This window comes from Cebus imitator, unplaced genomic scaffold (genome assembly GCF_001604975.1).
Source record: "Cebus imitator isolate Cc_AM_T3 unplaced genomic scaffold, Cebus_imitator-1.0 Scaffold18, whole genome shotgun sequence".
Classification (NCBI taxonomy): Eukaryota; Metazoa; Chordata; class Mammalia; order Primates; family Cebidae; genus Cebus; species Cebus imitator.
The window spans coordinates 10,721,306-10,737,513 of NW_016107333.1; the positions used below are offsets into that span (position 1 = coordinate 10,721,306).

The following is a 16,208-nucleotide window of genomic DNA, read 5'->3' on the forward strand; positions in this document are numbered from 1 at the left end:
AAAAAAAAAAAAAAAAAAAAGAAAGGTATATTGAGACTCACACAAAGAACCACCTAACATCTTTTGACCCGGCAATTCTAAAACTAAGATGCTGCAAAGAAAAGACAGTCCTGTGTTCAGCTGCTAAGTCCAATACAATGTGACAGTAAGCAGGCAGTCTCTAGCTATTATATATAGAACAAGTGTATATTTCCCTCAACCAAACCAAGTGCTATATAGTAAGCATACATTTCCCTTGCAATCCAAATCAAAAGCTGGTAAAGCTGGGTAACACTTCCTCACACGCAGGCTTCATGGTATAACAAGATGAGGGAAATTTGGAACTTGATAGAAGAACATCATCTCAGGATTCAGTGTGTGAATATGGCACTGCCTTAGCCTACCAACAAAAAGCTGACTGCTCTGAGGCAGCCAACTTCAAGGATAATAACAAGTGGCAACTCGACACCTACGGGGTGGCTTCATGACACTGTGAACTCTTTGGTGGCAGAGGTCCTGTTTTAATCATCTCCAGTACCTGGCACACAATCACAGCACAACTAATATTTGGCAACTGAATCGAAGAATCTTTAGCACTTGGCATTTTGCCATGATGGTAGGAAAGCAACAAGGTGAGTGCCTTGAGTGAGTGACCAGCAGAGTGGATTCACCGTTCTACAGGACCCTCTTTACTACTTTCAACTGCATTCCAAAGACTTCCTTTTACCACATGGGCCTTGCACATTAGTTACATAACCGCTTTTCACAGAATTACAGAATTTTAGAATTCCAAAGGATCTCAGTATTTCCCAATAAAAAGAGGGTATTTTCTTTTCTTTCTTTCTTTTTTTTTTTTTTTGAGACAGAGTCTCACTCTGTCACCCTGGCTGGAGTACACTGGTGCAATCTCGGCTCATTGCAATCTGCCTCCATGGTTCAAGCAATTCTCCTGCCTCAGCCTCCCTAGTAGCTGGAATTATAGGCATGCACCACCATGCCCAGCTAATTTTTGTGTTTTCAGTAGACATGAGATTTCACCATGTTGGCCAAGCTGGTCTCAAACTCCGGACCTCAAGTGATCCACCTGCCTTGGCCTCCAAAACGGTGGGATTACAGGCATGAGCCACTGTGCCCAGTCAAAAGAAGTGTGTTTTTGTGTGTGTTTGATTTTACTTTACTTTTAGAGATGGGATCTTGTCATGGTACCCAGGCTGGCCTCAAACTCCTGGGCTCAAGTAATCCCCCCTCAGCCTCCCAAGCAGCTAAGACTACACGGTGAACCACCATGCCTGGCTAATTTTTAAATTTTTTGTAGACACTGGGTTTCTCAATGTTGCCCATGCTGGCTGCAAACTTCCAGTCTCAAGTGATCCTCCTGCCTCAGCCTCCAAAAGTGCTGGAATTACAGGAATTACAAGGTGAGCCACCTTGCCCAGCCACAAAATACACATTTTTAAAAAATACTTGCCAAGCAAGTGTGTTAGAACAGAGAATATGGATTTTTAATAAACTCACTTGACTAGCCTATATTTTAATCCCTAATAAAGAACTTGGCTGGGCATGGTAGCTCACGCCTGTAATCCCAGCACTTTGGGAGGCCAAGGTGGGAGGACCATTTGAGGTCAGGAATTCGAGACCAGCCTGGTCAACAGGCAATACCCCATCTCTACTAAAAATACAAAATTAGTGGGGCATAGTAGCACAGATCTGTAATCCCACCTACTAGGGAGGCTGAGGCAGGAGAACTGCTTGAATCCAGGGAGCAGAGGTTGCAGTGAGCTGAGACTGCGACACTGCACTCCAGCCTGGGCGACAGAGTGAGACTCTGGCTCATAAATAAATAAATAAATAATAAATTAAAAAAGAACTCATCCCACTTTTGAATAAAATTCTACTTACTGGATTGGCTTTATTTTCAGAGTGGGCCCAAGCATTTCCCAAAACACCCTAGATTTACTCATATACCCTTGGTTTGAAAGGAGCATAAAAATTAAAGATGTGGAATTATTTTCTCCCTGTCTCCTAGACAAGCTCCCTTCATAGCCTCCCCCACTCCCCTTACCTGATATAGGAGGTGGGTCATTGGCATTGACATTGAGGAGCTTGGGCCACACTTTTCGTCTGATCTCGTCAGTCAGGAGTCCTCCTTCACTAATAGCCATGCGTCTAAGGGCAGCCACATCAGTGGGATCACTGTTCAGAGCCTGGTGTATCTCTGCCACTTTCCTTTTCCTTTTGGCATTAAAGTCTGAAAATAAGGATGGAGAAGTATTAGGCGCACATTCAGCACATGCATGTTTTCTGCCTAGGAATCAATCTCCTTTTGGTTTGAGGCACAGGTAAGTGTCTCCTCTTAGCTCTAAGACCACCTGCCGGCATAAAGTCTCATAAGCCAGATACATTATTCATTTCAGGCCCAGTCTACTGAGCTTCATGGGGGAGGCTTGGACAGCTCATCATAAAATAGATTTTAAATTGCCAATTTTATAAAAGACAGTTGCTTTTTATAGGTCTGAACCAAAAATCATAGGCATAGACCAAAAATAATTATTTGCTGTTACTGTTTTTAAGACACAGTGTCTCCCTGAGTTGCCCAGGCTGGACTCAAACTCCTAGGCAAAATCGATCCTCCCACCTCAGCCTCCCAATAGCTGTGACTTACAGGTGCACACCAACACGCCTGGACCAGAAATAACTGTACGTACCTTTTTTTTTTTGGAGACAGAGTCTCTGCCTGTAGCCTAGGCTGGAGTGCAGAGGTGCAGTCTCAGCTCACTGAAACCTCTGCCTCCTAGGTCCCGGTTCAAGCAATTCTTCTTCCTCGGCCTCCTGAGTAGCTGGGCTTACAGGCACATGCCACCATGCCCAGCTAATTTTTGTATTTTTAGTAGAGACAGGGTTTCACCATGTTGGTCATGCTGGTCTTGAACTCCTGACCTCATGATCTGCCTGCCTCGGCCTCCCAAAGTGCTGGGATTACAGGCGTGAGCCACTGCACCTGGACTAAATGTACATTAAAAAAAAAAAAAAAAAGAGGCGGGGAACAGTGGCTCACGCCTGTAATCCCAGCACTTTGGGAGGCCGAGAAGAGTGGATCACCTGAGGTCAGGAGTTTGAGACCAGCCTGGCCAACATGGTGAAAACAAGTCTCTACTAAAAATACAAAAATTAGCTGGGTGTGGTGGTTCACGCCTGTAATTCTAGTGCTTTGGGAGGCCGAGGCAGGTGGATCACCTGAGGTCAGGAGTTTGAGACCAACCTGACCAAATAGGGTAAAATTCCGTCTCTACTAAAAATACAAAAATTAGCCAGGTGTGGTGGCGTGCGCCTGTAGTCCCAGCTACCCGGGAGGCTTAGGCAAAAGAATTTCTTGAAGCCGGGAGGCAGAGGTTGCAGTGAGCCATGACTGTACCACTGCACTCCGGCCTGGGTGACAGAGCGACACTCTGTCTCAAAAAAATAAAATAAAATAAAATAAAATAAAATAAAATAAAATAAAATAAAATAAAATTAAGCCAGGTGTGGTGCCGGGTGCCTATGATCCCAGCTACTCAGGAGGCTGAGGCAGGAAAATCACTTGAACCCAGAAGGCAGAGGTTTCGATGAGCCAAGATCGCACCACTGAACTCCAGCTTGGGTGACAGAGAAGACTCCATTTCAAAAAAAAAAAAAAAAAATGAAAAAAAGATAAGTGAAAAAAGATGTGTTAAAAACCAGACAAATCTTGGTTCACTTCAGATAAGTCTCTGCCACTTATCTGATCCAGAATCTTGGGCAGATGACTTCCCTACTCTGGGCCTCTAGATTGATACCCTCTTTTCAGGATAGTAACCATGGTACACAGTAGATGCTTACTAAATATTAGTTTCCCTCTTCACTGAGAAACAACATGTATTTTACAAATCAACCTACAGATATTTAATTAGCATATAATATGCAAAGCACTAAGGAGATATACTATGTAAGTAACAAGCAAGGAATTACAATGATAATAAATGCTCAGTAAATTCAGCGTATCTAGCAGTTAGTGTCAATGTTTTCATAAAAGAATGTCTGTTCATTAATACCCAAACTTCACAGAGCATATACATCTCTTACTGTAACCATTTTTCTCCTGTTGTTTAGATAGGAAAAATGTATGTCACCAAAACTCGATACTACACTGAAAATAAAACCACATGAAAAGGTCTCCTGTTACACAATACTACAAGTGGCCAAAACATTAGAATCACACAGAGATATTTTCTTTCTTTATTTTTTTTTGAGATGGATTCTCACTCTGTCGCCCAGGCTGGAATGTAATGGTACGATCTCAGCTCACTGTAACCTCCCCTACCCGGGTTCAAGTGGTTTTCCTGCCACAGCCTCCTGAGTAGCTGGGATTACAGGTATGCACCAGCACGTTCGGCGAACTTTTTATATTTTTATTCATTTATTTTTTTTAGTAGAGACAGGGGTTTCACCACGTTGCCCAGACTGGTCTCGAACTCCTGACCTCAAGTGATCCACCTGCCTTGGCCTCCCAAACTGCTGGATTATAGGCATGAGCCACCATGCCTGGCCAACACAGGTATTTTCAAAAGCAGAGTGTCAATGGGTACTTAGGTTTCCAGTGTAGCTGGTGGGGTGAGAGGCTGTGATACTGTATACAAAGGAACTGTTTCTTAAAAACCATAGTAAGTAATGTTTCAAGCATCTTACATCCTTGTGTGATAGTCTGTTATTCACAGGCATTTTGCCATGTTTAAATTGCTTTTTAGAGCTGGTCCCCTGTGGTGCTGTTTACAACTCATTGATCACAATCAGTTAGATTTCTTTTCTCCTTTTCCACCCCCACTGCTTCACCTGACTAGCCTTCAAATGAATAAACAAATAACTTTTTTAGAAAATTGGCTAGGAATTTGTGGTTAGTAGCTATCATGTAATTTTTCTATGTGAAATAATAAGAGTATTGCTAAGATCAAGGGAGATAAAGGAATAACAGGCTCTGAGAGTTTTCGTGTAGAATGTCTACTTTTAGGCATGACTTGCTGAAATTAAGTGGATGATGCCTGTATTTCGGTTCTTTCTGACTGCCGGTACAATTGAGAAAGTAAGTCAAAACAAAAGAAACGTTACACAAGACAACACCAAATGTCACAGACAGGACATTATAACTGTCAAAAAAGCTGCATGCAAACAATAATGGCCAAGAGCTCAAAGAGACTGCAGTGGGTCAGGGCCAAGCTAACCTGAAAAGTGTACCTTAAAAAGGAAGAAAAGCAAAACTGTCTTGGCATGCTTAACTGTGATGCTTAACAGACATCCTTGCAGTGAAAGATGACCCTTTTAAAATAAATTCTCAGCTGGGCGTGGTGGCTCATGCCTGTAATCCCAGCACTTTGGGAGGCTAAGGCAGGCAGATCATCTGAGGTCAGGAGTCTGAGACAAGCCTGGCTAACATGGTGAAACCCCATCTCTACTAAAAATACAAAAAACTAGCTGGGCATGGTAGCGGGTGCCTATAATCCCAGCTACTCAGGAGGCTGGGGCAGGAGAATCACTTGAACCCAGGAGGTGGAGGTTACAGTGAGCCAAGATCGTGCCATTGCACTGCAGCCTGGGCAACATGAGTGAAACTCTCTCAAAAAAATAAAAAATAAAATAAAAAACACTGCCAGGCATGGTTTTTAGTTGAGACGTGGCTCACGCTTATAAGCCCAGCACTTTAGGAAGCCAAGGTGGGCGGACTGCTTGAGCCCAGGATTTCCAGACCAACCAGCCTGGGCAACATGGCGAAACCTTGTCTCTAAAAAAAAAACAAAAGCTAGCCGGGTGTTGACAGCATGCACGTGTAATCCCAGCTGCTTAAGAGGCAGAGGAGGGTTGTAGTGAGCCATGACTGTACCACTGCACTCCAGCCTGGGTGACAAAGTAAGACTCTGTCTCAAAAACAAACAACAGAAATCTCCAATTCCTTCTGTCAGCGTAGCACCTAACTAGTCAGTTGTTCATGAGATGTGTCAAGCTCTTGACTCAGGTGTGTCCTTCCATCCATTCATTCATCCATTCATCTGCCTTCCCATTTGTCTAGCTGTTTATTCATCAGTCTGTCACTTAATGAGTATCTACTTGTACTAAGCACTGTACTGGGGATAAAAAGATGAATTACTCCCTCCTAGTCCAAAGAGCTCACAGTAGGGACACAAGCAATTATTACGTAAAATAGTATCTGAAGGATTATGAAAATCCAGAGGAAAGAATGACCACTGCTAAAGCAGTCAGGAAAGGCTTCGCCAAAAATCAATTCTGGTTCCCTCTTTTTAATGTTTATTTATTGTTTAAGACAGGGCCTCACTTTGTTGCCCAGGCTGGAGTACAGTGGCACAATCATAGCTCAACTGCAACTTCAACCTCAAGGGTTCAAGCAATCCTCCCACCTCAGCCTCCTGTGCCACCATGCCTAATTGTTTTTTTTCTTTGAGACAGAGTCTCACTGTTGCCCAGGCTGGAGTGCAATGGTGTGCTCTTGGCTCACCACAACTTCCGCCTCCCGGGTTCAAGCAATTCTCTTGCTTCAGCCTCCCAAGTAGCTGGGATTACAGATGTGCACCACTGCGCCCAGCTAATTTTTGTATTTTTAAGTAGAGACCGGGTTTCACCATGTTGATCAGGTCGGTCTCAAACTCCTAACCTCATGATCCGCTCGCCTCAGCCTCCCAAAGTGCTGGGATTACAGGCGTGAGCCACAGTGCCCAGTTCGTGCCTAATTTTTTGAAAAAAAATTTGTAGAGATGGAGTCTCACTATGTTGCCCAGACTGATCTCGAACTCCTGGGTTCAAGCAATCCTCCTGCCTCAGACTCCCAAAGTGCTAGGATTATAGATGTGAGCCACCACACCGGGCTCTGGTACCTTCTTAAAGAAAACTTTGCCACAGGGAAGAGTGTGTTAAGGGGAAAGTACACCAGGCAGAAGAAAGGTCTTATGTGCAAAGACCTTGTCACATGAAAGAAACATCATGTCCAGGAAACAAAAAGTTCTGTGAAGCTGAAGTGCCAGGTAACGGGAGAACAGAAGCAGACAGGACTGAAATAAAAGAGGCTGGGCTGGATTCATCCTGCAAAGGAGTCTGGGTTTATCCTGCACTCAAGAGGAAGACAGGGAGGGATTTTACTGTGGGCCTGAAGGCCATCCTTTGGAAGACCAGGTTATACGTTTTCAAGAGGGGTCAAAAACATGGAGGAAACAGAAAAGACTTTTTATATAACACAGGTTGAGGCAAAACATGAGCAGAATTTAATTTCCAACAAAGGAAAAAAAACCTTTTTTTTTTTTAACTTGGGAGTACCCTTGCACTTACCATACATCAAGAATCAAGAGCACTTGAATGGCAATACTAAATACTGCTTGAGGGAAGCTGAGATTCAGAAATCTTGTTAACCTATTTGCTAAGAGTTTGATAATTCTTCATCAGTTTGTTCAGATATACATCCACCCCATCTCTCTTTCTAAATAAGCTATTTGGCAATCTCGGGGAAGGGAAACCTTGTATCTTGGGGGAAAAAAACACTATGCAGTCAACTGAATTTCCATGAGGTTTGGCAAACCATTTGCCAGAATGTTAGTTAATTCTGAACTCAAATCCTCAAATCATACCTCCCATAACTCATACTCATTTCTCTTAAGATGCCGTTCCAGGTTTTTTTTGTTTGTTTTTTTTTTTGAGACAGGGTCTTGCTCTGTCACCCAAGCTGGAGTGCACTGACACAATCACGGCTCACTGCAGCCTTGACCTCCAGGGCTCAAATGATTCTCCTGCCTCAGCCTCTCAGGTAGCTGGGACCACAGGCAAATGCCATCTGGCCCAGCTAATTTTTGTAAATTTTTTTTGTAGAGAAGGAGTCTCACCATGTCGCCCAGGCTGACCTCGAACTCCTGGGCTCTGGTGATCCATCCACCTCGGCCTCCCAAATTACTGGGATTATAGGCGTTGGGCCACCATACCAGGCCTCGGATTCTATTTTGAATCCTGCATTTCAAAATTTACTTACTATTTCAAAATTTTTGGCAGTCTGTGGGAACTCAACAAATATGTACAGAATACAATTAGTTTAGTTATTGTTCCTCACTGGCTTGCGGTAAATGACATTATTTTTTCCATACTGTTAAGATGATGCTCACTGCAGACCTCTCTAAATAAATCTGTAGACTCTTTGGCCTGTTTCTAAAACTACTGGTGTTTCCCTGAGTAGGATGCTGCCCCAATGTGGATTTCAGCTGCTCTTTTTTCAGGCCCCACCACCACCTTCCTCAATCTCACATCCTAGTGATTAAATGTCAGTGGCAGATGGAAAAAGCACTCCCACGTCTGCCACTCTGACAAAAGCTTCATTGCACCTAAATGTATAGGCTTTCATTGTGACATAAAAAGGGAAGAGGAAACAGAAAACTCAAGTGAACTAAAGATGTATGAATTACAGAGTGAGATCAACTGCTAGACGACACAGGGAGGGAGGTTAGCAGAGTCTCCACTGAAAAATAAATTCACACATCCTGTTTATTTCAGAAAGAGAAAAATCATAGCGCTACTCTTGGGATGTTCAGGAAAAGATTAAAATAAATGTCTACTATCTATTTTATTTCAATATAAATTTTATAGATTTAGAGCAGGACACACATTTCTGGACTTGAGAATGCTATATCTGGCTTGGGATAAAAGCCCACATTTCATCTAGAGGTAGAATGTATGTCATTCTAATCTCCCTCAATCTTTTCTTCTCCAATTTCTTTACTGCTCCACTTCTAAGAGAGTGCACTATTATTCCAAAGCTGATACCTTCCGAATTCCTTTACAGTAGAGGTCTTGGCTATCATAACTGTGATGGAATGAAATGACTGTCTTACAGCTGGCTGCAAAATATAAGACTGCTATAAATAAATCCCTGATGCCTGAAAAGTAATTCATTCCACAAAGGAAGATAGGTATGACGTTGGCCGACTCTTCATTAAAATGCTTATTTTTATTCATTTATAAAGAGGGTAAAGCAGATTTTATTTGAGGGCGCCACAGCAATAGGTATAGAAACAACTGCAACAGGGTCTTGTAGTCAGGGAAGATCAGACTCAACTCCGTAAAATGCTAATTTTAACAATGGGACGCTTTATCTGAACTGTAGGTCTCAATGGTTCAGATAAAAACGACACAACCCACTATAGTCTTAAGCCTCTCCCAACTCTGGCTACAGAATCCAGGTAAAGATTTCTGCCTCCTCAGAGTAATAGGCATGTCCAAAATCACCTGGATTAGCGCACTTAATATACAGGGAAGGGACAATAACCAAAGATGACCATTAGCTATGCCCCCTCTAAAAGTTTTTTCATGTATTTTTTCATATCACCAAAACAAATACTAAATTGGACCAAGTAATTTATATAAAGGAATGTCGTTTGAGAGTACAAAATTCCATACTGATTATTTGGTTTAAGCTTGCAAACCATAGAAGTTTTAACAGTCTTTAAACTGAAGTTAAGCTCAAATTAAGCAATGCCAGTTTGAGACAGAATCATGCTCTGTTGCCAGGCTTGAGTGCAGTGGCACAATCCAAGCTCACTGAAACCTCTGTCTCCCGGGTTCAAGCAATTCTCCTGCCATAGCCTCCCAAGTAGCTGGGATTACAGGGATGTGCCACCATGCCCAGCTAATTTTTTGCATTTTTAGTAGAGACGGGGTTTCACCATGTTGGCCAGCCTGGTCTTGAACTCCTGACCTCAGGCAATCCACCCGCCTCGGCCTCCCAAAATTCTGGGATTACAGGAGTGAGCCACTGCGCCAGGCGGCAATGCTAGTTTTAAAACAATGGATGTGGGGAACGTTGTGTGTGGAGGAAGGGAGACAGACATTCCCTACACCCACCTCCAACTCCTGATATTCACATTGGAAATTAACTTAAAAATTTATCCCTATAGTCCCAGCTACTTAGGAGGCTGAGGTGGGAGGACCACTTAGGCTTAGGAGTTGGAGGTGGCAGTGAGCTTTGATTGTGACACTGCACTCAGGCCCAGGTGACAGAGTAAGATCCCATCTCTTAAAAAAAAATTATGCTTGAACTTTATGTCTATACCAGAAGACCACAGTGGGGGAGGAAAACCTATCTCAGTCTGGGTAAAGTCCTATTAAACACAAAATAAAACAAAGTAACCTCTGTTTTTAAAGGTCTTAATTAGTAGTTTCTTTTTTTTTGAGAAGGAGTTTCACTCGTTACCCAGGCTGGAGTGCAATGGTGCGATCTCGGCTCACCACAACCTCCACCTCTTGGGTTCAGGCAATTCTCCTGCCTCAGCCTCCTAAGTAGCTGGGATTACAGGCACGTGCCACCATGCCCAGCTAATTTTATGTATTTTTAGTAGAGACGGGGTTTCACCATGTTGACCAGGATGGTCTCGATCTCTTGACCTCGTGATCCACCTGCCTTGGCCTCCCAAAGTGCTGGGATTACAGGCGTGAGCCACCAAGTCCGGTCCTTAATTAGTAGTTTCTACAAAACAGCATCCAAATTAGCAAAGATTCTGATAACTACCTAGAACATAAAGTAGGTATCAAGAAAGAATGCTTTCCTTTCGCCACAGCCACCACTGGAGAGCAGCAGCCATGGCTCTTCACCACCCTGTGGTCATGGGCCCAACAAGGGGACCAAGAACGTGAGCAAGCCAGGCACAGCCGCCTCCGCGGGCATCTGACCAAACACACCAAGTTCATGCGGGACATGATCCAGGAGGTGTGTGGCTTAGCCCCATATGAGCTGTGTGCCATGGAATTACTGGTCTCCAAGGACAAACGGGCCCTCAAGTTCATCAAGAAAAGGTGGGGGGGCCACACGTCCACACCAAGAGGAAGCGTGAGGAGCTGAGCAACGCCCTGGGTACCATGAGGAAAGCTGTTGCCAAGAAAGACGAGCCTCCTCCCCTGTCCTCTCCCTGAAATAAAACAGACTGGCAGAAAGAAAGAAAGAAAAAGAAAAGAAAGAAGAAAGAGGAAAGAGGAAAGAAAGAAAGAGAGAAAGAGAGAAAGAAAAAGAAAGAAAGAGAAAGAGAGAAAGAGAAAGAGAAAGAAAGAAAGAGAAAGAGAGAAAGAGAAAGAAAGAAAGAAATGTTTTACCCCTACAATGGAAAAAGTCTAGTGAGTAAACCAATCTGGCCATAAACATTACAAAAGAGGGCTTCTAGCATTATTAACTTTGCCAATAATATTCTCATATGATTAAAAAGCAAAAAAACACAACTCATCTCTAAATTTGTCCCATTTATCCAGAGAAGCAAAATCAAGGAAACTAGAAGGGGTCAAGTCTTGCAACAGACACACAGCTGCAGTGCAACAGGCCACAAGACCCATGCTGCCTAGGGCACTGACTGTCATGCCATGAGGACAAACAAGTCACACAAACACCAGCAAAGAAAGGGTTACGATGCCAAACGATTCAGAGCTCCACTCCCATTCAGTAACAGGAGAAAAAGGGAAAAACAGAAAACCCCAGACAAATAAAATATAAAATAAAATATGGATACCACGAGCTTCATCAAAGTATGTGGGTTGAATAATGTGTTTGGCTCTGTTATGGGCACCATTCATCAGAGGACTGGAAATGGGGAAAGTCCCTTAGTCTTTCTCAAGGAAAAAAAATTATTTAACTTGGTTCACGGTATACATTCATAATTTTAACTGTCATGAATTTAGTGAATGAAAACATATTTGAGAACATAATGTGCGACAAAAACATGATTTCACAGAAATTATCATCTATATTAAGAGTATAAAAATAGAATCGCTTTTTACACAATTATTTACTTCTTATTATGAGATAGTGTCTCTCTCTGTCACCCAGGCTGGAGTGCAGTGTCACAATCACAGAGTAGCCTCAAAGTCCTGGGCTCAAGCTCTCCTCCCGCCTTAGCCACCTGAGTCCCTGGAATCACAGGTGTGAGCCTCCACAATCGGCTAACATTTAAAAAAAAAAACTTTTTGTAGAGATGGGGCCTTGCTATGTTTCCCAGCCTGATCTCGAAATCCTGGCCTCCATCGATCCTCCTACCATCTCCTCCCATAGCGCCCGGCTGCTTTTACACAATTAAGTAACATTAGAATAGGTGGCAGAAGACAGAAAGTCGATTCGTGGTCGCCAGGAGTCGTGAATACTGGGGAATGGGAAGTGCCTGCTGAAAGGTAAGGGTTTCGTTTTGGAATCAGACAGCGGCCATGGCTGCACAACTTTGTGAATGTGCTAAGAATCACTGAACTGTGCACCTTAAAGGGAGAACTGTATGGTAATTAAATATGCGGACGGCGAGTCAACGAAGCCGGCGACAGTGAATGAAGTTCGGGAGAGCTGTCTTCCCTCGGGAAGGCGGCTCCGGGAGTCTGCGGACGTGGCGGATGCCTGGGCCGGGGTGGGCCTGGCCTCGGCGCTCGGGGATCCCCGGTCCTCTCCAGAAGGAAGAAAGCCGGGGCGCAGAGCTCCCGCCCGCTCTTCCGCCTGGGGACGCGACTCCGCCGCCAGGCTCCCTCGGGGCAGCTCGGCAGCCGCCCGAGCCCCCCAGTTCCAGGCCCTCCCCCCTTAAACGTGCCCCGGACCCTCAGCCTCCTGCCCTCTCGCCGCCTGGGACTCCGCCGCAGCCCCGGGCCCCCAGCCCGCGCCCCTCCGGCGCCGCCTCTGCCGCCAGCTGCCCCTGCCCCCCGGGCCGCCCTCGCAGGCCGCTCCCGGCGCGCCGGTTGGCTTCCGTACCTGCCTTCTCCGCGCCGCAGTCCCAGCGGCTGGAGGTGGGGCCGTCGCCTTGCTCACTCCGGAGGGCCATGCCCCGGGGGCCCGGGCCCCCACCCGAGCCCCGGCTGGTGACCAAGCCGGGAGAAGACGCGGCTCCAACCACTGGACGCTGTGCCCGCTCGGCATCGGCAGCCTGGGCTCCGTCGGCCAGCGGCGCGCAGGCGCGCAGGCGCCCCGCTGGCTCCGCCCCGCGCTGGCACGTGACCCTGCGCTACGCTGGGCTGGCCGCCCAGGAGGCTGCGGAGAGTGGTGAGCGCTCGGACAAGTGTTAGTTTCATCTGCGCTGTAGACCCTGCAGGGTCGTGTGGCGCTCTTGAGCGAGTGGCTCAAGACCAGCTGACACTTCCTTTGCTTGTATCATCTGTAAAATAGTATTGATGATAATAAAAATACTGAACTCACAGGGTTACTGAGAGTGTTTAGAACATTACACTCTCAGTAACCCTGTAAATACCCCACAATTATGACCAATTTTTGCTTACTAAGGATTTTTTTAACCTCCTGTCTCATCTTCCCACACGAACTACTGTCTTCGATTCTTGGATACTTGGGGATCTAGCAGGTTCATCTCACACGAGTCCGCAGGTTATGTACTGCACAGGCCTGGGAGCGCCATTTATGTAGACGTTCATGTGAACAGTGACCCCCTTACGTTGTGCAAAATAGTGGCCACACATCTAAAGTAGCACTCCGGCTTATCAGGTCTGATTTCCTTCTCGTCTCCAGTGGCATTCCTTTCTTTCTAATTGGCCATCCATTCCTTATTACATCCCTGGTGTTGTGATTGTGGCCTCCCGAATTTCCAGTGCTAGGTCCTCATGCTGAAGTTCCCATAATTCCAATTGCTTGATGACCCTCTTACACCTCCCACCCCCAACCACAACAGTTCTTTATTATCCTGAGACCTGCAGCCCATGAAACCCATTACTACTTACCCTTCCTGGTTTCACGTCCATCCTGTCCAATTCAGGTTCCATGGTCCACCATTACATTGTAAGTCCTTTTTTTTTTTTTTTATAAAGAGTCTCGCTTTGTTGCCCAGGCTGGAGTTCAGTGGCATGATCTCGTTTCAATGAAACCTCCACCTCCCTGATTCAAGCGATTCTCCTGCCTCACCCTCCCGAGTAGCTGGGATTACAGGCATCCACCACCACACCGGCTAATTTTTTGTATTTTTAATAGAGACGGTGTTTCACCGTGTTAGCCAGGATGGTCTCGATCTCCTGACCTTGTGATCCGCCTGCCTCGGCCCCCCAAAGTGCTGAGATTACAGGCGTGAGACACTGCGACCGGCCTGTAAGTCCTATTTTAAAGGTGCTCTGGGACCTTTAAAATCACAAACATGAGCAGAAAAGATTACTGTGAAGTTAATTGAATTGCTAAAACTAATATTCAATTTCATAAAATTAGAAATCGAAATGCTTAGTTCTTCCTTAATTTCAGCTCTCAATTTTTACAGTTTTTTTTTTTTTTTTGAGACGGCGTCTTGAACTGTTGCCCAGGCTGGTGTGCAGTGGCGTGATCTCGGCTTGCTACAACATCCGCCTTCCAGTTTCAAGTGATTCTCCTGCCTGAGCCTCCCAAGTAGCTCAGATTACAGGTGCCTGCCACCACGCCTGGCTAATTTTTTGTATTTTTCATAGAGACGGGGTTTCACTATCCTGGACAAGCTGGTCTCGAACTGCTGACCTTGTGATTGGCCTGCCTTGGCCTCCCAAAGTGTTGGGATTACAGGCATGAGCCACTGCACCCAGCCTGTTTTTTCTGGTTTTGTTTTGTTTCTTTGTTTTTTTTGTTTTTAATGAGACAAGGTCTTGCGTCTTGCTCTGTTGCTTAGGCTGGAGTGCAGTGACGTGATTACGGTTCACTGCAGCCTCAACCTCTGGGGTTTAAGAGATGCTCCCACCTCAGCCTCAGCCTCTGAAGTAGCTGAGACTACAGGTGTAAGCCACCATGGCCAGCTAATTAAAAAAAAATTTTTTTTTGTAAAGATGTAAGTTTCACTGTGTTGCTTAGGCTGGTCTTGAGCTTCTGGGTTCATGCGATCCTCTTGTCTTAGCCTCCCAAAGTGCTGAGATTATAGGCATGAGCCACTCTGCTCCAACACATCTTTAATTCACCAGAATTTACTTTCAAAAAATGTCCTGCTTCATATATAGTATAAAGACCTTACAATAGCTTCTCATTACTTCCCTCCTGTTCTTCTTGCTGTTGTCCCACATTTTACTTTTTTAAATCTCTTCCTTCTCTTGTCTTCTCCCCCTTACGTACCAATCACTTGCAAACAACCACTGACCTATATCCTGTCACTATAGATTGGTTTTCATTTCCTAGAATTTTTATGGACGGAATCATTTGGTATGTAGTCTTTTTTTTGTCTAGCTTCTTTTACTCAGCATAATTATTTTACAAGCAATCATGTTGCATTAATCAATAGCTCATTCCTTTTTATTGATAAGTAGAATTTCATCTTAGGAATATACCGCAATTCAACCAATTAAAAAAAAAGGCATATACCACAATTCATTTATCAGTATTTTAAAATTTTGCATGTGCTGTAAGTACACAGTTCATTGCTAATATGTTTGCCTTAGACTGGGGGTTAGCAAAAAAGATGGGCTGCCCACCTGCAAGCCAAAACCAGTTGACTGCCTGATTTTGCATGGCTCATGAACTAAGAATGGCTTTTACATTTATAAATGTTAAAAAATCACGGGGTTTCACTATCCTGTGAATAACTAGAATACATTGTGGCACATAAAAACTATATGGAATTTAAATCTCAGTGTCCATAAAGTTTTACTTAAACAGAGCCATGCTCATTCATTTACCTACTGTCTACAGCTGTTTTCATGCTGCAACAGTGGAGATGAGTGGTTGCAACAGAGATATGACCTGCAAAACCTAAAATATCTATTATCTGCTTCTTTATAGAAAAAGATTGACAGGGCGTGGTGGCTCACACCTGTAATCCCAGCACTTTGGGAGGCCAAGGGGGGCAGACCACATGAGGCCAGGAGTTCAAGACCAGCTTGGCCAGCTTGGTGAAACCCCATCTCTACTAAAAATACAAAAATTAGTCAGGTGTGGTGGCACAGGCCTGTAATCCCAGCTACTCAGGAGGCTGAGACAAGAGAATCACTTGAACCTGGGAGGCAGAGACTGCAGTGAGCCGAGATCACACCACTGCACTCCAGCCTGGGTGGCAGAGTGAGACTCCACATCAAAGAAAGAAGAGGAGGGGAGGGGAGGGGAGGGGGGTGAAGGAGGGAGAGAAGGAGGGAGAGGAGGGAGAGAGAGAAAGAAAAAAGAAGAATAGAAAGAAAGGAAAAGAAAAGAAAGAATTGGTGGCCTGTTTTAAACTGCATTAATTTTTTTTTTTTTTGTAGAGATGGAGGGGGGATAGTGGGAGCTGTTGCCCGGGCTAGTCTTG

General features: G+C 44.7%; 1 protein-coding gene across 1 annotated transcript in view; it reads right to left on the reverse strand.

The window, feature by feature from the left end:
* TBC1D20 (TBC1 domain family member 20) overlaps nt 1-12,948 on the reverse strand; it is a 20,271-nt gene extending 7,323 nt beyond the window's left edge. Inside the window, exons 1-2 of the mRNA XM_017515234.2 lie at nt 12,737-12,948; nt 2,042-2,227 (exon numbers count right to left, since the gene is read on the reverse strand). Coding sequence (XP_017370723.1) covers nt 2,042-2,227; nt 12,737-12,806 — 256 coding nt within the window. The 5' untranslated portion in view covers nt 12,807-12,948. The remainder of the gene's footprint in view (nt 1-2,041; nt 2,228-12,736) is intronic.
* Between the last annotated feature and the right edge of the window lie 3,260 nt (nt 12,949-16,208).